This window comes from Acanthochromis polyacanthus, chromosome 17 (assembly GCF_021347895.1).
Source record: "Acanthochromis polyacanthus isolate Apoly-LR-REF ecotype Palm Island chromosome 17, KAUST_Apoly_ChrSc, whole genome shotgun sequence".
In the NCBI taxonomy this organism is placed as follows: domain Eukaryota; kingdom Metazoa; phylum Chordata; class Actinopteri; family Pomacentridae; genus Acanthochromis; species Acanthochromis polyacanthus.
Window position 1 is genome coordinate 5,820,342 of NC_067129.1, and position 26,530 is coordinate 5,846,871.

Here is a 26,530-nt window from a genome sequence, read left to right on the forward strand (position 1 = left end):
ATTAGGTTTTTAATAAAAGGCTCATTAATTCCCTAAAATCATTTTGCACCTCAGATTTTCAAACCAGAAGGAGATGCGCATTTCTTGAAGACTGTTATCACAGTTGATTAACACATATTTGCTTCTCTCTTGAAGATTTACGGCAGCAATACAGCGTAGGTGAGATTGCTTGGAAAAACAAAATTCCACTGCCGCTATGATGTGTTTTTGATCATTTATGGATAACAGTGAAGGTCTATGGAACAGAGGAGTTTTATTTTTGGCAAAAGAGGCAATATTGCATCTATGTTATCCATGAAAACAACACGGATGCTGTCATTAGCCTGCACATATATGGCGGTTTTGTCATACAGCGTCATGTCTCACTCCATGCGTATGACCTTGATGCCATAATTCATTTAACCTGTTCAACAGGTGGCATTTACGGGAAGTTATAAATCAGCACAGTATAAGCATCAGGACTCCATACATTTTAACTGGTAAAGCTGTAACAGCTCAACTCAGAAGAGTCTGTTCCGCTTCTTACCAGGTGCTGGATTCAATGCACTTCTTCAGAAAACCTGAATGAAATTTCCACAACTAGTCGCCTCTTTGTGGACGTAAAGTCTTTGTGTTTCTTCCCTCTCTCTCTGTCTGTCTCCTCTCATTCCTTCTTGTAAATCATCTAAGGACCCTCCAGTATGGGAACATCAACATTCATGTGTTGCTCTGACAACTGAAACAGAACCCATGGGTCCACACATGTGCCGCCGCAATGTGGATAACGTCTGGTGAGCAGTAAACAGGGTCCGTCCATTAAGCGGAGTTTCCTGGTGGTAAACGTACGTGGCACATGAGGGACACATGAAGTACACACACATCATTCTCTGAGGAAATAAACATGTCTTGACAGAGTTCACCTTCACGCACACACACCACTGTATAAATCAGCTAATATGGGTTTAGTATAAACTGTAAAATGTGCATTTGAAAGCAGTCTGTTAATTTATTCCATAGATACATTCTAATTCCTGACTCTGGGTCTTTTTTGTTGCTGCTTGTGATGCAAAATATTTCCCATCTAGGTTGTTTTGCATCTACGGTATGCTAATTTCCTATTGTTTTAGAGGCATTTGCAAGGAACTCTACAAAGATGAATGATTATGTATGTAAAAATGTCACAAATTAAAATCTACAGGAGGTTTTTTTAAAAAAAAAAATGTGTCTTAGCGAATCAGACACACAGCTGCACAGATATTTTAACCCTGTAACAGAAATACAATATTTTTTTTAAATTTATAGATAGATAGATAGATAGATAGATAGATAGATAGATAGGTTTATATATTATTTAGATTTTTTTGTTTATTTTTTGTTCATTTTTTTCTATATCTGTTTTATATATAATTTTTCTTTTTTGTTCTCATTTTCTTCCACATTTGGGTTTATATATTATTGCCATCATTATTATTATTTTTATTCATTTATTGATTTTTATTATCATTATTCTTATTTGGGTCTTACATGGTTAAATAGTCTAAAATATATGGGAAAGAAACAAATGTGCAACCACAATCTATAATAGAAACAAAAATGAAATAACTTTACAAGAGCCATGTTAAGTAAAATACTCCTCATAACTTCAGCTGCTCAGACACTAACCTTTGCTAACGGCGGTTACGCACCTTGACGATCTACTTTGAACGTGTCAGCATTTATAAATGTTAACTGCAGAATTAACAAACATGATTTCCATGCCTGTCGATATCACCTTGCAGTGACCTTTGACGCCTCTGAAGTGTAAAATGAAAGCTCAATTTGCATCTTTACTGCTTTTCAAGTGTGTCGTCAACACACAGACCACTGACGCCCATCAGAAGATAGGATTAGAGCTTCTTGGCACATTAGAAGATACATTGGAAACAACCAGTACTCTGCAAACATGCTGGTTGTGTTTGGTTCTAATCACCATCTAGACCCTTTGGTTCTATATTGTATCTTTATCATGGCTTCCCTCCTTCACTTTTCTGCCCCCAATTATCTCTCCCTGTATTCCTCCCTCATTGCACAGTGTTTCCCAGGTATCTTGGGAGTAAACGTACTGTATACAGAGCAGTGAGGGGAGAGAATAGCCACGCTGCAATGTCAAGCACTCGCAACAAAGTCAAGGAACACACATCTCAAAAGGAGAACCCTTTCCGTCTCTGATGTGAGTTTCATCAGCAGGGGGATTACTTTGTTTCCAGTGAGCGCAAGGCTTTTTTTTCCCCCTTTTCTAAATTCAGAATGATGTGTCTCTGTGTTTATGATTCCCCTGCCCTCGGTGAGATCGCCCACGCTGTTTTGTTGGAAGAGAAGTCAGAGAAGGTGCACTATCGCATTAACTTGGAGTTCAGAGAAGGTCTGTTATGAGTGGCATTTCCAGAACAGCACGCTGGATGACTAAGCAGCAGGGTTAACCATGAATAATGACTTCATGTTTGATGGAGGCTGCCTCCAGTGAAGAAGAGAAAGCCCTCAGATATGAATTTCATTAGAGGGAGCGATGCACTAATTTGACTGGGAAAAAAATATCATTTGGGTTTGTCACACAATGGTGACATTTGTACAAAGAAATAAACTAAAAATTCAGATGTTAATTCATTATTTCCCTCTAAAACAGCCATTTAAAAGAGATGTTACATCCTTCGCTTGCAAAAAGAAACAAAGTTCGTCTTTGATGCCAGACACAAAGAAAAACCTCCAAAGTAAGGAAACAAAAAAAACCTGGGAAAGCCACCTCACTTCTGACTAAATCACTGACTCATGTAACACTGACTTACTTGACGTCCTTGGGGTGCAGCCAGAGTGGAATTAATTTCAGAGACTGACTCAGATCAATAAAATCACAATGTATTATCTACTCAAAGAATAGGAAAATGAATTCAAACCAAGAGCTTTGCCAGTCATAGTAATAATTCCTTTTGATTGCTGACCTTGATAGCCATCAGTCTGCAAGAATTCACAATATAATAGTCTGGCGAGACTCGACCAATCGAGGACCATAAATATAAAAAATTCAACACCAAAATGAAAGAAAATGGGTCGAGTTGAGTTTTGTTGAATGACTCTGAGATTCAGAAACCAACTTAAAAAGCTCTTCTATCCTCTTTACTGTTTTTGTCTTGGTGAAAATGTACAATCCTGTGGTCATATCTAAAGGCAAAATCAAATAGTTTGACCAGTTGGACACCAAATCAGCAAATCTATCAACTGAAAATGCTCTTAATCTTTTTAGATAATAGTAAGATCTTAACAAAGGTGAATCCTGCTCGCCATCTGTGTCATTTCAGGTCTTGTGACTCACTAAATTTAAGCCACAAAAGTAGAGAAGCAAGAAGAAAAAGTCAAATAAGAATAAAGGAGGTTTGAAAACTCACCATCATCCGTGTCGTCGGTGACCGGAGTCTTGCTGGACTGTCCGAGCCCCATGGTTGCTCCTCTTACAGATTTTCCTTTGCTCTTGCTCAACTCAACTCAACGATTGAACGGCTGTCCCTCTGAGACGCACTCATAGCCTGCTGGTCAACAGCTACCTCCCTGACGCACACACTCACAAACACACACACACAAACTCACAATCTCACGTGCTCTGATCCGTTCTGCTGACTTGAAAAGGTCCCGTCTTGCGTTTAACTCTCCACCTTGGCACGAGCACACATCATTGCACACATTCAGAGTGAAGGGCTTGGGGAGGGGGAACACTAAAGACACTCACACACACTCATGCACACACACTGAGGTTGTACCACCACTACAGCGTATGCTTTCTGTCCGTCTTCAGTGATGCTCAGGCGAAAGCAGGCAGACGGGCGACTCTTGGCAGCCGGGCGGAGGGAGGCTGGTGTGAATGTGGCTGTGACCCTCTGTTGACTGAGAGTCTAACCTGTGAGGGGAGGCAGGAAAACATGACACCGCCAGCAGAGAGAGAGAGGACGAGAGAAAGAGAGGGAGGGAGGGGAGAAAAAGTAGAGCTTCTGAGGCTTGCACAGATGATATAGTTTGAGATACTATGAGGAAAATGAACTAGTAGTAGCAGAAAAGCAGGGCTTGATGAGAAACCAGAAGAGGAAATCGCTACCTCACACAGGTCTCCTTTCCTTCTCCATCATCTGTCATTTTATAAATGTTTTAATTTTTATGTCTAAATCCCACAGGAGCTCTGTCTGCAGAGTATGTGTGATAAATGGACTGATCCTTTTTCTCATTAAGGGCGTAAAATTGCAGGCTTTTTTGATTTATAGTTTGATGCTGTTGTGGGTACTTTAAATGGAATCCCTCAGGCAGGCTGCCCTCCTCTGAGATTGTATGACTTTTTTCCCACTGCTAGACAAAAAAACAAACAAACTCATGAAACATATGCACGATGGCATGAACAATTAGGACAAAAAAGTAATTAAAAATCGCATCAGTGCTCATTTTGCAGCTTTCCCAGTGACTATTTTCCATCAAAGTGGATGACAGCTCGTCTGGTAACACAACCTATGAGGAGACTGAACATGCATGAGTGGGTTAAACATCCGCTGGAGGAAAACCCCCTCTAATGAATGTCATCCCCAGCCTGCATGATAAGGTCACCACAGCACATCTGAATATCCCTCTTGGGTTAAATGAAATATTCAAAAACTAGTGCGGGAAGCCGCAGTGCTGAGCTTCCCCGCAGAGGACATTGTGCTCGGAGCCTCTTATCTGATCAGAAAAAAAAAAAGAAAAAACCTGCTGTGAATAGAAAGTAACCCTCCTCCTGCATCCCTGCAGGGCAGCTCTGTGCACCTACCTCCGATCGCTGCCGGTCAGTGGAGCATCGGACCATTTCCAGCCCGGTTTTTTGCTGCAGAGACACGAGGCGACAGTGGAGCAACAGTGCAGCTCAGAGCATCACTTGTCCCGGTTGTTCGGGACGACGACGCACCGGGACACCTGCCGCCCGGAAAATGGGAACCTCGCTGCGAGACGTGACTCAAAGGATGAGCTCGACGGAGTGTGAATCCCGAGCAGGAGGACGGAGGAGAGCCAGAAAAGGCGGGTTTAGAGGGGAAACTGGTGAGCACCGATGAGCGACTGACCTCCACATCGCCGCTTGTGCAATGAGCTGGACACCAGCACCAGCGCCGTGCGTCTGGAGAGGCACGTCTACCAGACTGCTCTGCTGCTGGGCTGAGGTTTCCCTCGTCTCTCGCTTTAACACATCCCCAAACTAAAAGGGTTTCATCTTGTTCAATTCAAATAGTCCCCAATTTTTAATACGAAATCTGAACCTGTAAACTTCCCTTATATGCCAGGCGCTTCTTAAATTTATTTCTTTTACATTTTTTTTTTTACATTAAAATGCAATTATTATATAGGGAAGAGCTCCAAAAGCTGCATACTCTATTCATAGCATATATACTAAGTGTTCTTTACCTGTCTTTCATTTTCAATTTTTAGCATTTTTTTCTTTGCACTCTTGCTCCCAGCGTTTCACATCTTTAAACAAATGTTTTGGAGCATTTTTAAACTTTCAGCCATTTTTCTTTAACAACTGACTTTGAATTTGAAATCTTCCTTCTTAGTAAAATCGCTCTAAAAAGTATTAATTTATATGTTAATTTTTAAAAAAACATTTCCACAATATATTTTCTTTCTCAGACATTTTGTTAACTTTTATTATTTATTAACTTTAAAACTGTTTTTTCATACGCCAATCTAATTGATGGTTTTGTGGCACCATCTCCTTCTGATTTTCACAGCTTTTGAACAATTCTTTAATAGTGCACACTGTAAAACATTCTTATTTCTTCTTTTTTTTAAAAAAAAATACAGTTTACATTAAGTCCACACATTTTCCCTGTTTAGTTTTAGCAAACATACATACATAGGTCCATACTTACATATCAACTATGAAAAAGAATGTCCTGTAAAAAGTAATTACAGACCGTTGACATTGCATTTCCACAGTAATGCTGAATAGATTTCCTCATTACATTATAGAAATGGTACAGTCCAGTCAAAAGTTTGCATCACAACTGAGCCCCTGTAGAGTTTTATTATCATAAACTAGAAGATCAACAATTTTGTTTCCTTTTCTTGCACATAGAATTTAAAAAAAAAGGAATTTCTTCAAATCAATCACTTTAAAACTCACATTGCTCCATTTTTATTGATACCAGCAGGGAGTTATTTATTCTTTACTTGTCTCCATGGTGTCAGAGGTCATGTTCAGGCTTTAAAACAGCGCCCCCTACAGATGATACTTCTTAGATACACTTCTGGAAGGCAGTTTGTGGCCCCAAGTGGAAGACAGTCTCTTAATAGACCAGCTGAGCCTGCTGCCTCCGAATAGCCTCTAAAGTTATATGGAAATAGTAATTATGCAGAGGGAAAAAACAGACACTCGTCTCCCTCATGCTCATGCAGACGTGATTGTGCTTTATGGCAGTTCATATCCCTAGATATCAGTGTAATTTTCCTTTTCTTGAATGGTCAAATGTACAGTATTTTATTCAGCCTTAGAGGAGTCTGAGTCATATCATTATGATTTTCCATTTTCTATTAACTGAAGCATTGCAGTAACCCTGAAATATGATTACCACGTACACGATGAGACACTTTCATAGCAGTTGCTGTCCTTAATTTGCTTTGTACAACGTGAAAAAAAGGGAATGACTCACACCCTCTTCTCGTACCTCAACAGCCGCCGTCACTGCTGGCTTCCTTTTGAGCAAGGCACTCAATCCTGAACCGTTCAAAGAGAGGAGCTGCTCGTTGGCTTCGAGTACCGAATCACCGCTTTACTGCCAAACTACTTGAACGTGAAGCACAACAAAGATGAAGGAGAGCAGTTGTTCCCTTGGCAACTAACATATAAAATAAAAAACGGAAGTGCCTTGCGTGTGTTGTTGCCTCTGTAATTCATTTGCGTGTCTTTTAAATCCAGAACATGCATTTGCCGCATTGGAATTTGCTGCCTCTCATTATACCTTAACTTCTGCAGCCATGAACTCTGAGTGTAAAACACGGCCATCCATTACAGGGACTGCACAGTCGCCTGAGTCCCCTGTTAATTGAGCAGGCCAAGGTCGAGGGGAGAACAGCCGAGTGGTGGGACTCGGGGATGAAAGATATGCTTACAGTGCAGCCTACACTTTTTCTTGCTCTTTATGCCTTTCCATCATGCCAAGACACATCCGGTGTGGCCCATCCATCTTTATGTGAAGGAGATCTCAACACACTAAAGGTGACGGGCATCGCTCAGAACCAGGCCAGTCCCTTATTGGGCATTTGGCAGCATCAGGAAGTGGGCGCTTCTCTAAGATGCGATGAGTGATGATGGTGTCATATCACACCTGGATGGAGATGAAGTAAAGTCACTTAAAATGCAGGAGGCCACAGCATGCGCCGGTGTTGTCCTAGTTTGTTTTATCTCTTTTATGAATTGTTGTTGTTTTGTCTGCAAAGCAAGTCAATTAAGTTTAAATGAAATGCTAATTTGAATTAATGCGCACTCACTTTTTGCAAAACTTCTTCATAATGCTTAAAGAAACTGCTGCAGACACTAGAAGTCTGTGAAATTATCTCCATCTAGTGGATGGAAAAGTGACTACAGTAAAACAGAAGTGTGTATTTACACAATTAAGGTCTTCTGGAAGTCAAACTTCAATATACTGAGGGACTTTTGAAGTCCATGGAATATATCTTGCTTGCATTTATTTAACAGTAAAAAAAAAAAAAAAGGAATGTTTTTATGTTCATTATGATCATGTTTTTACAAATTCCATAATTATTTATTATGGAAACAATCACTTATTAATAAAAAATGACTGGATATCACTAAAATATCAACTAAATAACTGCACAAATTTAATAACAACTACCTTATAATTAGCTAAACTATAATAAAATGAGCTTATTCAAAAACAGCTTTGATTGTGTTCTCTTTATTTTTTGGCGATTTATCAAATTTTATACGGAAAATAACTAATTGTATCCGTGTCCGAGAAATCACTTTCAACCAATTTTACCCATTACAAAAACACCTCTCAATGGAGTGTGTTAATTCCAGATCACATGACCTGCTCCACATGATGTCATTTCCTCGCGAAGAAAAGACTGGCAAGACTCCAAGTCTCTCTGAGTTATTTAATATAAAGTAGTGTGGATTTATGGCATGTCAACAGGTTTACTACAATATCTATATAAATAACTTTCAATTTTACTCAATTTTATGTAGAATATTTTTGAAGAATCTTTCTGTAAAAACGTCATGTAGTGTTTGGTTATAGTTGTTGTTGATTTTAGGCCTGAAAACATAAAAAATGTCAACTATGATACCTGTCAACTATGTTTCAGAAAGTCCCACAATTATATATTGACCCATATTTCATATTAATGATCAACATCCCAGTATCACCTGCTAATCATAAAACTTCTTCCTAATGCAAAAATGCTTCATTAAGATAAAAAACCCAGTGCATATTGAATTAGAAGCTTGGGACTATGCAGACTGTTGCAGTAATCGATGTTAGTGCCGTGTTTTCTGTGGTGCGAAAGTAGAAGCAATAAATATAAGTAGCAACAGTAGCAATAAAAAATGATGTATTATTAAAGGTTAAGATGAGACAAGATAAGTTAGGAGTACTGCTCCCCAGGGGGCGATTTAAAAGCTGCCCAGCAGGGAATAAAGTAATTGAATTTGGCTCCCTCTTTGCCAGCTGCAACTTTAAGCGATCAATCCGTTAATGCATCAGTAATTCTAATCCACTAATATCATACACTTTGTCCTTCGTGTCTGATAAGCCATTTTAGTTTTGGCATTTTTTCCTCTGTTTGTTTTCATTTTGAAAGCAGCTTGCTGTGAAGCATATTGTCACTGTGATGCTGTTACTTTTACTTAATAAAAGATCCAACTAGTCCTTCCACCGCTGCAAATCTGACTTAGTCTTAATATGCCTCTCCTCCTGAGCTGCCCTGAAGAACAATAAGTCCTATCTCGTGTCACACTCAGGATCATCCCCTGTCAGGCTGCGTAATTATTTTGGAGTAAACAAAGGGTGTGTTAAAATCTGTCCGCATGCATACGTGGCTGCGTGTGTCCATCGGTCGCACAAACAAACAAAGGCTCTGTTAGTGCAGAAGGTGTCGGTGAGTCATGGGGATCTTTAACTGCCTGTTGCTTCTTTCGTCTTTGGTGCCGCTGGTGCTGAATTACCCTTTTTCCCCACCAACGTGCTACTCTAAGGTGCTGAGCATGTCTAGAGAGCTCACCCAGCTGGCAGCACATTTGAAGAGGGACCATGAAACAGTAAGTCAGCAGCTGTCTTGTTAAGTTGATTTTACACATAATTCATTCATAAATGAGCTTTTGTAGCTGTTGTGGTTGTCTGTTGTGTTGACTATATGTTGCATTGTAATTCTTTTGTTACATGAATGTAAATATAACTGTTAAAATTAGATTAAAGCTTATCAGGTTGCATGTGAACTAGATTGCCCTGCATTTATAAATACAAAACTTCACAGTTGTATTTTTGTTTTCATCCAGAGCTACTGCATGGCACACATGCCAGATCTCTACCTTGATGTCCATGTAAGTATGACTTTAAATTCTTTCATTGATCTGTTTATTTTGAATCTTATTTGCATATACGAAAGTTGTCAAAGTGAAAGTGTTCATATTGTGCTAAAACACTTTGTTCAGAAAGTCATTATCAAAAGAAAATATGTTTTCTTGGCTTTGTTTTTCGTCAGTGTTTACTTCTGTTTTGAGTAATCTGTCTGTTCCAGAACTTTCTACACTAACTCCTGTGGTATTTTGACGGCAGACCTCAGCCGCTGTATATCACACTCAGGGACACTAATTGTTGCTCATGACAGAATTCCTGTGTGATGTACAAAATGAGGACCTACATCTCGTTGGTGGAAGGCCTGCGACAGCGGCGCTGTGCTTACACCGGTGAAGTGAGGAAGCTGGGTGTCACCCTGAGGCAGCTCTTCATCTTCATGTCGCAGAAATGTCACGGGGTAAGAAAAAATAAGAGGAAATTCTACCATAAAGACTTAATGCCATCCAGTCTTGTAAAATGTAGGGCATGTGTGCGTGGGTACTTGACATAAAGTGTAATAAAGATAATGAATGTCAAATCTCCTATGACTGAGCACATATCTGTATCCACTGAGCCAAACTGTGAGTTGCTGCAGCCTCACGTGAAACACACGAAAAGGGAAAACAACCTAACAGTGATGAGATGCATTCAACCTGACTCTGTTTAATGGGTCACCCAGTGGGTGATTTTGCAGGATTAAACAGGGTTTATGATGCAGTTTATGAGAAACGTTCTGTGCTCTGTGAATGTTTGATCCCGCTCACCTGATCTGTGAAGTCCGACACATCTGGGCCTGGGATTAGTGTCCTGTAACCGTCTGACATGACCAGGCCATGACGTGTCAGCCAGGGGTTAGAGTTAACTCACTGTCATTGTGGTCCTTTCAGTAAATGGGTGTGATTGACAGTAATTGAGGTTGATTATGGAGCGAAAATGCCCTAAATGGAGTGAGTGGACTTGTGTCATGTTGTGTGACCTTCTGCTGTGTGCATTCATCACATCATACAGGGTCATATGTGTTTAATGTAACAGAAAATCACCACGAAAAAGTTGAGAGTTCACGCTTTATTTACACGTCTGTTGGTATCTCCGTGTTTTTTTGGTTTTTTTTATAGGACCTGGTGTTCACGATCCATGACTGTGCTGCACTGGAGCGCTGATATACTGGATGCTGAAATGACAACATAACTGCCTGTTCAAGGAGAGTGCAGAAAGAGAGAGAGTCTGAGTGAAAGCGTCTGTAAGGACAGGACTGTGCAAAATTGAAAGACACACGATTTAAGTGAGTTAAGCTGATTAAACTGTGTGGCTGTGTTACATTACCATCAAAAAGCATCATCCTCTTTTTATAATGGGGATTATTACCGACAGCTGATACGTCTAAATTAACTTTGTATAATAAACTTAAGCAAAATGCATTTTGTTAATCTCATTTTTTTCCACAGTGTCTGTTTTGAGACATTTTCCTGATGGTAATTTACACTAAAAAATACAGCAGCAAAGATGAAACAAAAATGAATCCAACAAATAGGTAAATGAATGATTCCAGCCTCACTGTTGTGTCTGACACAGATCACCAGAACCAGAAAAAGAAGAGTCATGTCTCTTTCATGCATTCATCATTTAAGAAACGATAAGCCAAAGGAATGGGAGAAAAAACAAACTGTTAGTGCCGCCTTAAGGAGTTAAACTCTGGTGAAAATGAATTAAAAACAATATGCAGTTTTCTGAGTCTAGTTTATACAAATGATGAAAATGATCTAGATTTACTCCAGTGAGGGACATAGCAATTCACTATAGCAATTATCTCTTGACAGTGTGTCACAAGGAATTTTCAGCAGATTATAGATTAAGTGTAGAACAAACATATAGAACACACTCATATTTCTTAAATAAGCGTCCACAACAGACATTAAACAGCTACTAAACTGACAATAAGGTCAGATTGTTCTGCCAGCAAGTGCTTTCAAGGTCAAAAATAGACAAAATTAGTGTTTATTTTGGACTGAAATTAAGCTCCAGGATGATCCCTGAATCCCAAATAACTGTAGTTATGCAATACTGTCCACATCTACAGTATGGAGATATGATAAAATATTGTCCAGTCTGACCAAAATTAATCAATATACAATATTTACCATTCAAGATCTTTGGTCTTCATAACTCAGTAGTGAAAATGCTTTGGTGACATCATGGCCCCTTAATTAATTTAACACAATAAAACAAGTTATAGCAGCATAATTTAGAATGAGTGAGTTACCAAGTGTGAGAAGAGAATAATGAATACATAGAGCTGATGAATCTATAGTACAATTCCTTTTTCATTTATTTTTCATTCACAATGTAAATACAGACTTTACTTTGTTCATTTAATACTCTAACTGCTTTTAATAGAATAGGATAGAATTGCGAGAAAATGCAAATGTGAGGCATAAAAACTGAAAAAAAACATACAAATCATTTTTAAGCTTAAAATTAGACCAATTCAGAGCAATCTGACAATCAGTATGAATGATATTTCTTTTTTTTTTCTTATAAATTTTTATTTTCTTTCTTTGTCCCTATATGTGCCTAAAAGTTGCAATTTACAGTGAGGTGTGAAAAAATGTGTAGTGCACAATAAGAGGCAGTCTGATGTGGATCCAGCCCAAGAGGACAGAGCAGTGGGGGAGACAGGTAGTAAGATCACCGGTACTGATGCAGAGGGCCCCCAGAGCCAAGAGGCAAGGGGCCAGGGAGGGCCCACACGAACCAACTGGCCCAGCCAGCACAACAACCCCTGGGAGCTGCAGATCAGAGCAGTGCCCCGGCAGACACCATAGCCCCAACACGGGCCAGCTGCATGCAGCACTCCACCACGAAGGGGGGACCAGGCCGCGCCACAAGGAAGCAAGGGCCACAAGCCGCCACGCCCACCCAGGAGCCGGTACGCCAAGGACGCAGGGCACCCATGAATAATATTTCTGAAAAGACGGCATGTCCTTCAAGCTTTTTTTATATTGAATTTTGAAGGATTGTGAATAACAATGGCTTTTCTTTTCCCCACATTTTGATATGATCATATTGGAAATATACATATATTAATCACATTTTTTTGTTCTTCCACTGAAGTGCAATTAGCAGTGACAGCGAGCAACCTGAAGCAGGTCTTCAGCCATTTAGATTAGACTATCCACACATGTTTTCCTACAGTGACATGAAAAGGATGTATTGTCGTGATTTGGGGCGTTTCTGGGTATTCCATCACCTATCATGTCTTGTTAAGCGAGTAGATCAAAACATCTGAAAAAGCTTGTTTTTTCAGTCTTGTTTAGAGTCAACAGGCACCTGAAGGTTTTCAGAGAAAGTCAGGTTATCAGGTGGAATCTTTCGAGCTGAGTTGGACAGAAGATATCAAAAGTACACATCCAGGTACAATGGTGACAGGTCATTAATGGAAACCTCTGCAGGCTTCTATGGACTTGCATGAGCCTGCCTGTTTGGGGATTTACAGGATAAAATATGGACTTCTTTGCAAAGTAAAGTGATACTAAACAATGTTGTGAAGGCTTTCTTTTTAAGTTTGGACAACCCAGATGTCCTATCATTGTGGATGCTATTGAAACACGACGAGCCAAATTGTGTTTTCCAGCCTTTTTAAGCAGCTCAGTGTTTAACCGACAAACAAACGAAGCCTGACGTCAGCCCGTTGCCGCCAATCTTCCTGCACATAATTGCCAATTCAGCAGTTAATTGTTTGGCTAATCTTTCTATAGAATTCACCGAGAAAATTAGTCATGCAAATGAGATGGTAAATGAACGCCACTGGTGTTCATTCTGAGGTGCTTTCTGCATTCTCATGGGAAATGTTACCTGAAGTTTACTGCTTAATATTTTAAATTACACTCATAATTACTCACATCAGACCTGACATTTGTTTTAATGACAGTCATGTTTACTGAGAACAACAGATCAGCTTCTCATTTTAGAACTCTCAAACCTAAGCTTGGTCTTTCTTTTGTCTTTTAGCCTTTATTTGTGCTCACATAACATCAGAGTGAAAAACTAATACAATAATGGAGCTTCAATCGATGCTTTCCGCCCAGGAAACAAGCCAAGCTGCCAAGGCCTCCCCTGTATTAAACAATTGAATCAGTGAGGTACAATCATAAACATTAGAACACTTCTTACAACAACATACATTTTCCTCTCAATTCAAAGCCAATTTTCTGTCCAAAAGAATCCAACTTCAGGTTAATTACACAAAAAGGGAGAGCTACAATAGAGGTATAGCAAAACCAATGGATGGAGGAAAGTATTAACCCAAGTGCTTGTATGAATATTTCTATTTTATGCTTCTTCTTACTTCTAGTCAACAATTTTTAGAGGAAAACATTGTACTTTCTACTTTACTACTACATTTATTTGACAACTTTAGGTAGTAGATTTGACATTACGGATAAGATTTTAAAATATGATAGATTGTTATGGATTTAACCAGTGGTTTTTAGCCTTTTGGGCTTCTTACATCTGACAAAAAGTGTGTTCTTGGGCTCAAATGATGTCTATGAGTTGTTGATAGCTCCAACAAACAGATTTTCCCCTTGAAAAGTCTCATATAGTTTACTTTCAGTAAATGTTTAATAATCCAATATTTTAGCAAAAATCTAAGATTAGAGAAAAAAATCAAAATACCGAAGACAGGTTTGTGTATCATGCCTTTGTTTTTCTTCTTGCTCTACCATTATTGAGCTGACAAACCCCCAGATTTGTCTACTACTACTACGAGTGTTCACACCTGCACACCTGCAGCAGCTGCAACAGTAAGATCCTACTGACACACTGATGCCTCAGTATTAATATTCTAACAATATCGTATATAATAATATATCAATCAGAGGGACCAAGCCAACACTTTTACTTCAAAACTTGTTCCTTATACAGATTATAATTATAGTTAATTATAATGTTAATTATAATTATAATTATAACAGTTAATTATAATGATCATACGAACTCACTTTTTCTCAAAGCACAATGTTTAAAGATGATGGATGTGGTAACATTTAAAACAGCTCAAGTTATGTTTAATGCATCAAAGAAATGTCTACCAGGCAACATTCAAAATTTATTTAAAGATAGAGAAAGTCATAATTATAATCTCCGTAGGATTAATAAATTATACCAGCCAACAGCAGTAACTAAACGAAAGTCAATGTGTATCTCAGTGGAGGGAGTAAAGCTTTGGAATAGCCTTGCAGATGAGTTAAAGAATTGTGCAAATCTGTTTCAGTTTAAAAGTCTGTTTAAAAAACAATTACTGGAAAAGTACCTGGAAGAGACATACGGATGCCTTTAACATATATATGGTAATTAGGGGTGGGGTATGGGGTCAGAGTGTGATTGGGCCGATATTTGTTGTCCTTGTTGTCGATCTTCTTATTGTCCGGTAGGGTATTGATATGTTGTGAATGTGGTGGTGCGGTGTGAGGGGTTGGAAAATGAAAAGCAATGCTTCTTCCATCCCCTTTTCAAACAGTATGAGTAACTGTAAGTTAGTGGGAATTGTAAATGTTTAATTGTGTATGTGGGGTTTGAAATAAACTTAAATGATGATGATGATGATGAGATTTTCCACGCAGGACCTTGACTTGTCATAGAGTATGTTTGAAGTGTTTTATTGGTACTTTTGCTTAAGTAAATGATCCAAACCGTTCTTCCACCAGTACCGTGAACACACTAACAGACACAGCAGAAAGAACAGTTCTTACAGACTGATGATTTCATATTTGAGTTGCCTTCGCTGAGTTCCCGTGACATTGTACAAGTTGTTGGTGGCATTTGGAAAATTCCTCAGATGGTCGGTCAAGGGACAAAAGGCTACAGAAATGCCAGACATAAAATAACCCTGCAAAAGGTCACCGCAGCACAGAGTACAACTTTTGATACCTAATAAACTACAAGGAAGAGAATGAATCCCAATCCCCATAGTTATATTTTAAATTTGCTCTGCTTGTTAATCTTTGTAGAATTGCCAGTACGTGGTGATAATAATGTACAGGGCTTCAAGCAACGCCTACTTCATTATTTATTAGTCTGAGGGCTACTTTTCTATCCGTTGTTTCATTTATTAATCATTTATTCTATAAATTGCCATGAAGTCCCCATCACTGTTGCTCCAGAGCACAGTCTAACATACAAACATACAAATCACTGCATTTGAGAGGCAGATATTTACTTTAAACATTTTATACAGATGTTTTGGACTGAATAATGACAAATCAGACCAAGGCTAATCATAGAATGAAAGTAAAATAAAAATAGAAATGCAGCATGTCATATTTTGTCAAGTTTGAGCCATTCTTCTTATCATACAGGGGGGGGGGGGGACACTAGTTTTTGCAACACACAGTGTCTCTACAACAGTGAGTTTTCACTGTAATGGAAATTATAATGGGTTAGATCAAGAGTGGGGTCATAAAATCAGTAACAAATCACACATCTGTGAGACAGAGTTAGTAAAGTTGTCGATGCTGCTTGTGAAATGGACACTTCAGAGATCATGATCACGTTGTCAGACACTTTCATCAGGAGCATCTGAAATGATTTTTAACATGACAAACACTGATGTGGTAGACATTCAAGTTTCAAGCTAAATCCTGACACGCCAGCATCCAGCATGCCAACGGCCCGCTGTCACCTTACTTGTGTCATCAGTGACGCCATATCATGTCAGTAAAAATGCCTTTTTAAGGTGGACTTTGGAAGACAAAGGAGTGTCTGTTTGCTGATTATTGTCCTTTAAACCACACCTGATCAGGGTTTGGATTAACCAGATTGTCGAGAATTTCACACCAGTTTAACAGCTCAGAAAGTGCTCAGTTGGCTAAATGTAATCATTTTCAAACCAGAACAACAGAAACTAACTTCCCTCTAAGTCAGATATGAATATTTTAGTTTAATGTTTATTCATTAACAGTTTCTCCTCTGTCTTTGTCTCAATCATGTTTTCCACAACAGGTACGAAGACATTGAGATGAATCATCCACTAGAGGGCGCTGCATCACTGCCTTGAACAGGTGGTGTGCAAGTTAGTTGTGCCAACATGTAGCTCTAAAGAAAAAAGAGAAGAGGAACACAGACAGAACAGATGCAGTGAGATTTTTACTTCCTCTAAACTCAGCTGCAATGAACCGTCTCCCAAATTCTCACTTACATTGTTCTTAATAAAAAGCAAACCTTGAACCAAGAACACAGTGAGACAGGAGGGAGTAAAAGAACAGTAAATTAGTGTCATAATTGATTCCTGAATGGCTCCTACAGAGGTTAACTAGTTTCGTTGATGGCACAGCTGTTGGAGCCACTGAAGACCCGCCCAGCACCAACCCGGACATGAAGTTCTTTCACCTCATCCTCGCTGCAGTGACGACGACTTTGTCCTGCCAAAGGAACTACATTTCCATGACGGCAGCTTGCGCGTTGTTGAGCAACAAGGTGGGGCTTTCTGGCTCAGTTTGAATCAACAAGTTGCCCGGACAGAGGAAGGCTCCTCCATCGTGTCTCCGCAGAGGCAGGTGGTCAGCACGCGTCCCCGGCGCTCAAACAACCGCAGCTTGTCAACTGGATTATGATGTTTTCACCTCAGAGACCAGGGCTGGAATGGACGGAGTAGAATAACTTCTTTTGAAGCAGCTTTCTGTGTTTTCTCTCTGTCTTTTCTCAAAGGACGCTGAAAGTGAAGACTGTAAATTGGTAGATAAGAGTTTTTTTTTTTTTTTGACGAGCTGCGCGTCTTTGCGTGCGTAATGCTCTGAGATCCTCCGAAACCTGGTGATAGTTTTATTTATTTTTTTAAATTACAAGTTGTAAATAATGGCATTCGCAAAGTTCAGCAAAATCCTCCGTCTGCCTGCTATTGAAATCAAGAAGAAAGTCAAACAGTACGAGCACGTCCACCGGGACATCAATCCAAACGACTTGTGGGAAATTATTGGCGAGTTGGGCGATGGCGCGTTTGGGAAGGTGTTCAAGGTGAGTGTTACTTCAGACACACGAGGCACCTGCACACCGGACACACTGTGTACTAATGAACTTCTGCTTGTATTTAATCCTGTCAAACTTTAGTGACAAGTTGCCCGCCTGTCGGTTCTGCAACATTCTGGTATCTAAAATTCCAAGTCACTCTCATGTTCTTCTGTAAAGACTAATCATTTGTGTTTGTTTTGACCCACATACTTTATTTCTGCCTGTACATAACTTGGGGTGTGGACTGACTACTTCCATCCCAGCATTGCTGAGATTATGACAAATATCTTAACTATGCTGCTGGTCCAGAGTCCCACAGTCAGACAAAGTCACTGTAGTGTCAACCAGTGGGTGAAAGATTGTTTGAAAGAATTCACTGGATTCATGTTCACTGTTTTTTCCTCTACCGTGACTCAGTTTTATTGATTTTCTGAGTGCCTTGTTGATGCATCTTTCACTTGTTTCCTTAGTTTTGCTAAAGGCCGCTCACATCTTGTGATTGTCTTTAAACATCTGTGCTACAGAGGCTTTAATCACCCTGTGGACATGCTCAGTGGTTGCTGTGAATCCAGTATGAGGCCGGCACACAGGGACAGTAAATGCACTTTTCATTAGTTCTGTCCCTTTTTCCCAAAGCGTAGCAGCAGCAGCACTTTTGGCTCAGAGCAGATATTTAATCTGGATCCGTTAGCTGGTCAGTCCCCTCTGCAAAGCCGGCCACAGGCTCTCAGTGTGTGCATGGCCCAGCGGAGCACAGTGAACGCCTTTGACGCATCGCCGGCCTCAGTGGAAGAAGTGATGCTTTAGCAGAATGCTGCAGCGAACAGAAAATGCAGTGTTTTTTTTAGGGGAGTCCACCCTTATTTAGATATTTGGTTTTTCCTGGAAAGTGTACACACAGTGGGGAAGCTGGTTGGAGGCTGGATTTCCAAAGTTCACTATTCCAACCTCTCCTTTGCATAACACCTCACCTTTATGTGTTTCAGTGGATGAAGAGGGGCTTGTGAGGTTAAAACTCGGTACACCGCAGGTCTGAAATACATAAATTGTCTCACAATATAGCATTTGAGCAGAGTGAGCATGTGAGATGTAGGCTCTGGATCATACACGAAAAAAAAAGATAAATAAAGCAAACAAACAGTGCTTTCAGTTTCCACCTAGGAAGCAGAGCAACTGAGTGAACTTAGCATGAAGAGACCTTTCAAAGTTAGTCACACAGCCAAACTGTGCTCCAAAGTTTTCAAAACTAAAGGCCCACATGTGTGATGTGTGATTAAGTGCCACTTGGACAGCTTTCTAAAATGCAGTTTGTCCCCCCTGTGTTTGCCTTTTCCAATCCAAATATCAAGCTCCTGCTGTGGCTTCTGTTTCCCCTCCTTGAGTGGGTTGGAGGGGGACAGTTCCACACCTGCAGCTGTCAGATGGAGGTGAGGGAGGGAGGCAGAGTGGGAGCAGATGATGACCAAGAGAGGAAATCGTGGGACTGCACTGGGGGGCGACTTCCTCTCACAGCTCCCAAATCTCAGAATAATCAGTTCGTCTGTGGGAGGGAAAGGCCTCAAGTGGTGAATCGCACATGTTTTCCGTTGTTAAAAGTGTTTGATAGAGCGGGTGTGAGGGGAGGTGTCTCTGTCACAAGTGAAATCAGCTGCTTATCAGAGCGCCGGGGAGGGCAGGAGTCACATTAAAAGCTGGCTGTAGATGTGTAACAGGCAACACCAAGGGAATATAGATTCATAAAAAAACATGCTTTTAATTCTCGCCTTGCATGTGGCAAAAGAGCTCCACTTATGAGGCGCCTTTGAGAACGAGCACAGACCTCTTTAAGTGTGTTGGTGGAGAGCACAGAGTGCTCCTTTCAAACTGAATCTCTAAAGGTTAATGTCACCATTGGGAGAATAACAACTCATTCGCTTAAGGGGAGTGTTGAGGACAACTTGAACATGTTTATATCGCTGGAACACAGTGAAAGCAGGATCTCATAAATCACGCTATACTCCCTCTCTCATCTAATATGCTTTACTGTATTTCTGGAGTCTTGGGTGCACCTTTGCTTTGCTGTTATTGACACTCTACTGCAGATGAGGGCTCCACGATGAATATAAGGGGTTAAATTAAGGGGTAATCAAGCTGCCTTACAAACTTAAGCCTCTTTTAACCTAATATTTTTGATGATTTCTGCGGTTTCATGTAAATAAAAACAAAAAAAACAGCAAAGTTTTGTCTCTTCAGACTTCTGAAATTTACTCCTATGAAAGTAACTTTGCTCTCTGGTTAAACTGCTTGGTGCCGTTTTTGCTTTTTAAAGGGTTACAATCCAAAAAGTTCAAGAACTGCTTCAGCATGATGTTATAAATTAGCATTCAAGAGACTTCTAACAAGTCTGTGTTTTGTATTTTGAAGGCATAGAACATTAAAGCACAGATTGATTCATAATTTGAGTATTAACTACAGGAGATTTCAAGTTAAACTTTTATGTCAAATATTTAGAAACGAGCATCTTTAAAAACTAAATACAGGAAAATGTACCTGAATAGTAAATGATGACACAGAGGAAACATGCTGCCAATCAAGCTGTTGTTTACACCTCATGTTCTCTGTTTCACTGGGTTAAAGTGTCACTGTCAGCCAGCAGGTTAACAAAGACATGAGGTCAACTGAAAGACTTTCCGCCAGTGTCTATAAAAGGGTTGATGTACACCCCCTGTCAAAAGTTTTGAGACGAGTTCTAATTTATTTGAATGAGAAAGTGTCTCAAAACTTTTGACAGGGGGTGTAGTCTATCGATTGTTAATCAATTAGTTGCTTGGTTCCTAAAATGGTGGAAAATGTCGATCCTTTAAATTCAAGATGACGTCCTCAAATGTCTCGTTTTGCCAACAACCCAAACACGTTCAGTTTACTGTCATAGAGGAGTAAAGAAACCACAAAAATATTTACATTTGAAAAGCTTTTTTCTTCTAAAAATACTCAAACTGAGTGTCATTTGAAAAAACTGCTTAAATCAAATTGTATTGACTAATCATTGAGTGTTTGCAGTTTGTTGGCACATGTACCGAATGCCAGGAACTAATTTCAGAAACGTACCTTCAACCCTTGATCCAGTTTAATGAAACTATTTAGCACGCTTGTCACTGATTGTGAGTTCTGACCGTAACTAAATGGTAGGACAGCTTCTTAACTTTACCAAGATGTACGGGAGCTCAGCTTCAAGTAAACATGTAAGAAATCATCTATGAAGAGCAAATTGTTGCTGTTTGGACATTAAAATCACGCTTTGATTGAACTGCATGTCATTTTTAATGCCCTTTTGGTGCTTGAAATGTTTGACCACATTGTGTTGACACCCACAAAGAGCTTCACACAACAATACTGTGACATTTCTGCTTCCTTGAAGGCTTCTCGCCTGACTGTAACCACTTCCACCACTTTGACCTCTCTCATACTTCAAGTCCGGACAGGAGAATGTGTTACTTCCTGCACATCCAGTGTGTCATAGGCTGTTTGCTTTGTGTCTGTCTGACTATGCATGCTTGCGCTTGTTTGGAAAGCGTCGGCGTGCGCTAAAGGTGTGTGGCCGCTGCTGAAGCGTGAAGCAGACGAGCTGCATGGTTCCTCTCACTAATTAATGAGCCACGTGCCGCTGAGCACGCTGCCCTGCTGCTGCTGCTGCTTTTGAATTGTTTCCATAGACACACGCTGTAAGTTTACGCTCTGTCAAATTCCCACTGTGGGATAAAAACCACAGCGAATCTTGTCCATGTTGATCTTAAGTGCACAAGGCGGCGTGCTAAACCTGGACTTCAACTGTGGGCGAGGAATTGTTTGTGTAGTCGGCTGCATGCGCAAGTGTTGAGAATAAAAGTTGAGTTTGTTCAGACACTTCCTTAAAAAACAATGTGGCGTAATCTCCAAAAACAACAGCAGAGTTCCTTTTGGTTTTTGGAATGAGACTGTGAGCGGTGTGGCATTGTGAAATGGAAATTGGTTTGTGAAAACATTTGTGATACAAGGTTGGAAGAGGAAAAAACTGTCGGTTTGATCGTCAAAACATCATGCAGCAGTGTCTTGGAGAAACGCTGTCATTTATCAGTGGTGTTATTGGGTCTGATTGTCCTTCAACCATTGCCAGACAAGATCTAAATGTCCCTGGGGTGGAATTAGAGAGTGTGTACTCCTTATAATCATTTTTAAAACTTTATTCGTACACGTTATGTTTGATAATTGGGGGAAACCAAGACTCCTTTATGGAATTATGAGTGTGTGCAAACCTGCAGACACATCACTTCAGATGTGACTATTTTCCCCAGTCAAGTGAAAGAGAAGCGTGGGAGGGTTGCAACATCCTCTTTGTAAAGGAAAACCACGAAGCTTATGTGAAGTGCTAAACTCACAATGGTAATTTAGATTGCAGTGTGTCGCAATGCCCTAGACGGGGGGGTAGTGTCGTGAAAGTCTGGCTTTTCCTGTGTCTAATCTGAGGGAGCAGCTGGGTGCTCGGTGGCTGATAAGAGCCCAGCTGGATGGGTGTGGGCTCAGCGTCCCCGTCATCCTTGTGATGACTTTGTTACAGACGCTTAGAAAGCCTGATCTGCGCTCCTACATCCATATACTGCTGCAGTGAGAGCTTGAGGTTGAAGACATACACGAGAATTTATGGCACGTTTTCGGTTTTATGTTCTAATTAAATGCAGGTTTTATCTTGGCGATGGACTGCTGCAGTGTGGTATAATGTTGGTTGTGACATTTTCTCAGGCTTGTCTGCTTTTTACCTTGTAGGGTCGCTTCCGTTTTAGATTGTTATACTGAAAAATCTGGCACCTTAAGCCTGTCTGAGCTTGGTTTTAGCATCACGCTCTAAATATGAGTGCGTAACCCTCCAATCTGTCCCTACTTGCTTTGTGTAGGCTGCGCTCAGGAAGTGTGTCTCGCATATCATGAGATTCATGGTTTCTGAGGCCTTGCATGAATGACTGAAGAAACAAGTGCAACCTGGGTTACTTTCTTTCTCAGCCGGTCTGTGGTGTGACTTCCTGTCTCACTGACCTGCTTTGCTTTTGTGACTCGAGGTTGAACGTGGGACATCTTGCAATGTTGATCAAAACTTTCACATCCTGAAAAGACTTGTTGCTTCATTGTGGGGTGTGTTTAAATTTGAGCTTCGTCCTGGTATGAGCGTCACACCCAGTTATGGTCCAGAAGTGCATAAATTTGTGCTTTTATGCAGTCAGCTGGTTGGGTAAGAGAGGAAGAGTCTCGTTCCTGAGTTGGTTAAAGAAAACATGCCACTTTTTTGCTCTTTTCTGGAAGAGTCACTGCTATGTACATGCTTTGACACTTTATAAGATTGGAATTAGCCTTGAGTTCACATGTAAAGTTTTAATTTTTGCTCATATCTCTAGACTAAATTTCAAATCTGGCTCTGCAGCATTTAAACTGTGTTGCCACTTTCTTGCACAGTAGGTTTTTAAACAAGCCAAGGTCATCTTCTCCCATGAAATACCACAGCTCTTTGCTTTCTTAGCACTAGCAAATACAACACATGGGTCATTATATAGTTGCAGGACTTTTTGTAACATAGGTGACAGGTATCATAGTTGACATTTTTGCTGTTTTCAGGCCTAAAATCAACATGTCCGCCTACAACCAAACACCACATGACATTTTTAGAGAAGATTTTTCTAAATATTATATATACAGTTGAGTAAAATTGAAAGTTATTTCTAACGATGTTGTTGTATACATGTTCATATGTGATAAGTCCACACTTGACACACACTACTTTATATTAAATAACTCAGAAAGCCTTGGAGTTGTTTCCATAATAAATAATTATGGAATTTGTAAAGACATGATCATAGTGAACATAAAAAAACATTACTTTCTTTTTACTTTAAATAAAAATGGATGCAAGGTATATCCTATGGACTTCAAAAGTCCCTCAGTTCAATACTTACCCACCTAACCCTGATTAACAGAGAACTGATCAGGCCTGTGTGTGGGTAGAAATATTAGTGGCTGCTGCACAGTGGGGCAAAATGATTTGGGAGAAGTAGCGAAGTTACATTTTTCTGATAAATACTGTCATTTGATTTATCATATAATTTTTTTGAAGTCAAGCTTTAGTTCAGTATTTATTGTCTAATAGATTTAAAACATGTGACGGAGCTTCACCCCATGAAATACGATCAGAAGTGCGACTGTTAGAGCACTGCCTGAATATCTAAAACCACTGACACAACAGTTTAAGCTCTGCATCTGCAGCACACATTCTAAACTGCAGCATTTGCATCTTGCTAATGTCAACGTTTCAAAACTTGATTTGAACGTGAGTAATTGTTCAGCCCTGCAACAAGTTTGTATCTACTTCAAGGCACGTCTTTTCACAACACTGCCAACTCGGTATTCTAACCTAGTTGCTTTTTCTTTTTACAAGTCAGTCACCTGACGAATAAAGGAAGTGTTGTTAATCACCCTTAGTGCTTTTTGTATTATTTTTGCTGACACATAAGTTATTATCTTGTCTTGCAAATAACAAATTATGTGTCAATTGGTTCTCGTGCTTCCTGTAATAATGTTAGTGTACCAAAAGAATCCCATAAAAGTCATGATTACCCAACTCTGGCAGAAACCTGATGCTAATCTCATAAATATTATGATTTACACTGTGAACCTTTAAGAGCAGTTGGTGTTTCCCTTATCTTTGCTCCAAAGAGTGCATTCTTATTACATTATCTCAGCGGGTCTTTGGAAGAACTGTGTATAAATCTCTTTAAATTATATTTTTGGTGTTTGGGGCTTTTTTGAATTTCTGCTGTCTTTGTTACGAGCTGCTTACAAAAAAATCTCCACCAGTAGGGTAGGACAGCTTGTTTACAGGCTTGGAGGCAAAATCTGTGTCGGAACACTCTCTGTGTCACGCCTACACCTTGTAAAGCTAAATTGCTGTAATCAGACAGTAATGCCCAAAGGTGACTCCGATAAGCAGCTCAGATCTTCTTTATTGGGGTTTGAAGTCCATTTAAAATGGCATGCTTTAGTTGTTGTTTAATGCCTGTAAATAGAAGGACAATAACAGGACTTTGAAATGTAAAGTGTGCCCATGTACACTTATATAAATAGGCCACAAGAGGTGTCTTATTTACATCAGAAAGATTCAAGATTGATTTATTATCATTGTGTCAGGATACGCAATTTCAAAAAACAAGAGCTCGGATATATAGATAAAAGAAAGATTTATGATATTCACTCATTTAAAACATGTTCACATGCACATTTTTAGAAATTTGCTTAATTTCCAACATATTTCAGCAGAGTAGACTTTAAAAAAGAAGTGAGTAGTAAAAAAAGAAAACAAATCAGTGATATTAAATACTCAAATATCACACTTGACACAGCTGTAATAAAACAAAGTTTTTTGATCTTTTGTCCAGGTATTGCTATAAAACCGTCGTCGCCTTACAGTATATGTAGCGGTTCAACGTGCTTTTCTTGTGCACCCTGTTGGTCTGAATGAGAGGTCACTTCCTCAGACGCCTGCTGTCGGAGGTTATATACGAGCTGAGAACCACATTCCTGCTCACAGACAAGTGGGGAGAGTCTACAAAGGAGGGGCAGTTTACAGGTTTATGATGGGGCAAAGGTCTAACGCACACACACACATTCCCCTGAAGGGAGTTGTGTGTGTGTGTGTGTGTGTGTGCGCGCTTTGTCGAAACTGTAACACAGGGAATGAGCTGAAAATACACATCAGCATGTGGTAGGGGCATTCAACCTGGAGGTGATTTACCCCAGAGAAAGTTCTGCCTTCCCGGTCACGTGAGGTCACATCTGGTCCTTGGATGCTTTTGATTTATTCTCATTTACTTCAAATCTAAGTTAAAAGAAAGTTTATATGATTAGTAATATTGTGATATTTCAGTTTGTTTTTAGACTTGATGTCCTACCTGGCGTGTGATCCGTCGCTGTGCTTTCGAGCCGACGCGCCCACAGGCATCATTAATACCTCAGTCAACATTCCACGTTCTTATTTCCCAGCTTGATTCATTTCAAAACCAGTGAGTGTGTTTGCACCTGGATACTAAATGGCACACACACAGGAGACTGGAGAGTGTGTGCTTTTGTGTGTTTACTCAGTCTATCTACAGTGTGCTCACTGCTCACACGTGGACCCGCAACATCTGCTTTTGCGGCTTTACCCTCTCTGAAGCTTTTGTTGAGCAACAGCAGCTTCAGACGCACACTTATACCGGAAACAGATTGGTAAAATATACGTGACAGATGGAGGGAAATGGCCAGGCAGGGATGTTAGGGACACAAATGTTGAGGAAGAATGCATTTACAGTGTGGCAAACAATTACTGGGAAGGATAGAGAGATGAATACGATATGCTGCATTAAGAGGATTATAAACAAGATGGTGAATCATACTCGGAAGAAGATAAAAAGGGCATGGAAATACTAGATGGATGGGTGAATGATAGAAAAGCATCATAGAAATGGAAAGAAAACATGAAGAAGGCAGACTTTGAACTTCAAACTATATTTGTATAGCAGTTTTCATGCAGAACAACACAAAGTGCTTCACAAGAATTAAAAACAAAGAAGGCAATAAATAAATACAATTAAAAATAGAAATAAAAATAAAAAAACAACTCTCCACCCTCCCTACATAAATTTATTTATTTATGCTTGAAAATTTTAATTAGCTGCAATTATTAGTTCGGGAAACTTAATCATCAGCTATTTTCACAATAAAACAATAATTAAAGTCTAATTTAAGTCTAAAATTTGATCATTGCAGGCACTTAAATGCAAAAGTTGACTGTCTTCCTTGACTTTCATTAGAGGAAACTGAATATCTTTGGGCTTTGGAATGTAAATCTGACGGAACAAGACATCAAATTATGTATATATTTTTTTAAATGTCAG

The 26,530-nt window shown here is 39.7% G+C and overlaps 3 protein-coding genes across 3 annotated transcripts in view; 2 read left to right on the forward strand and 1 right to left on the reverse strand.

Moving 5' to 3' along the window:
• The window catches only part of stk32a (serine/threonine kinase 32A), a 75,895-nt gene extending 70,977 nt beyond the window's left edge, over positions 1 to 4,918 (reverse strand). The window contains exons 1-2 of the mRNA XM_022205079.2: positions 4,796 to 4,918; positions 3,399 to 3,904 (exon numbers count right to left, since the gene is read on the reverse strand). Of these exons, the coding sequence (XP_022060771.1) occupies positions 3,399 to 3,450 (52 nt within the window). The 5' untranslated portion in view covers positions 3,451 to 3,904; positions 4,796 to 4,918. The remainder of the gene's footprint in view (positions 1 to 3,398; positions 3,905 to 4,795) is intronic.
• Positions 4,919 to 4,937: 19 nt separating this feature from the next.
• zmp:0000001268 (CYTL1 domain-containing protein) lies at positions 4,938 to 11,014 on the forward strand. The gene is made up of 5 exons (XM_022205085.2): positions 4,938 to 5,061; positions 6,692 to 9,298; positions 9,536 to 9,580; positions 9,868 to 10,014; positions 10,712 to 11,014. Exons 2-5 carry the CDS (start codon positions 9,146 to 9,148, stop codon positions 10,754 to 10,756), a joined length of 390 nt encoding a protein of 129 aa, XP_022060777.1. The 5' UTR covers positions 4,938 to 5,061; positions 6,692 to 9,145; the 3' UTR covers positions 10,757 to 11,014.
• A 5,682-nt stretch (positions 11,015 to 16,696) lies between these two features.
• Positions 16,697 to 26,530, forward strand: part of stk10 (serine/threonine kinase 10) — a 52,265-nt gene continuing 42,431 nt past the window's right edge. Inside the window, exon 1 of the mRNA XM_022205080.2 lies at positions 16,697 to 17,606. Coding sequence (XP_022060772.1) covers positions 17,448 to 17,606 — 159 coding nt within the window. The 5' untranslated portion in view covers positions 16,697 to 17,447. The remainder of the gene's footprint in view (positions 17,607 to 26,530) is intronic.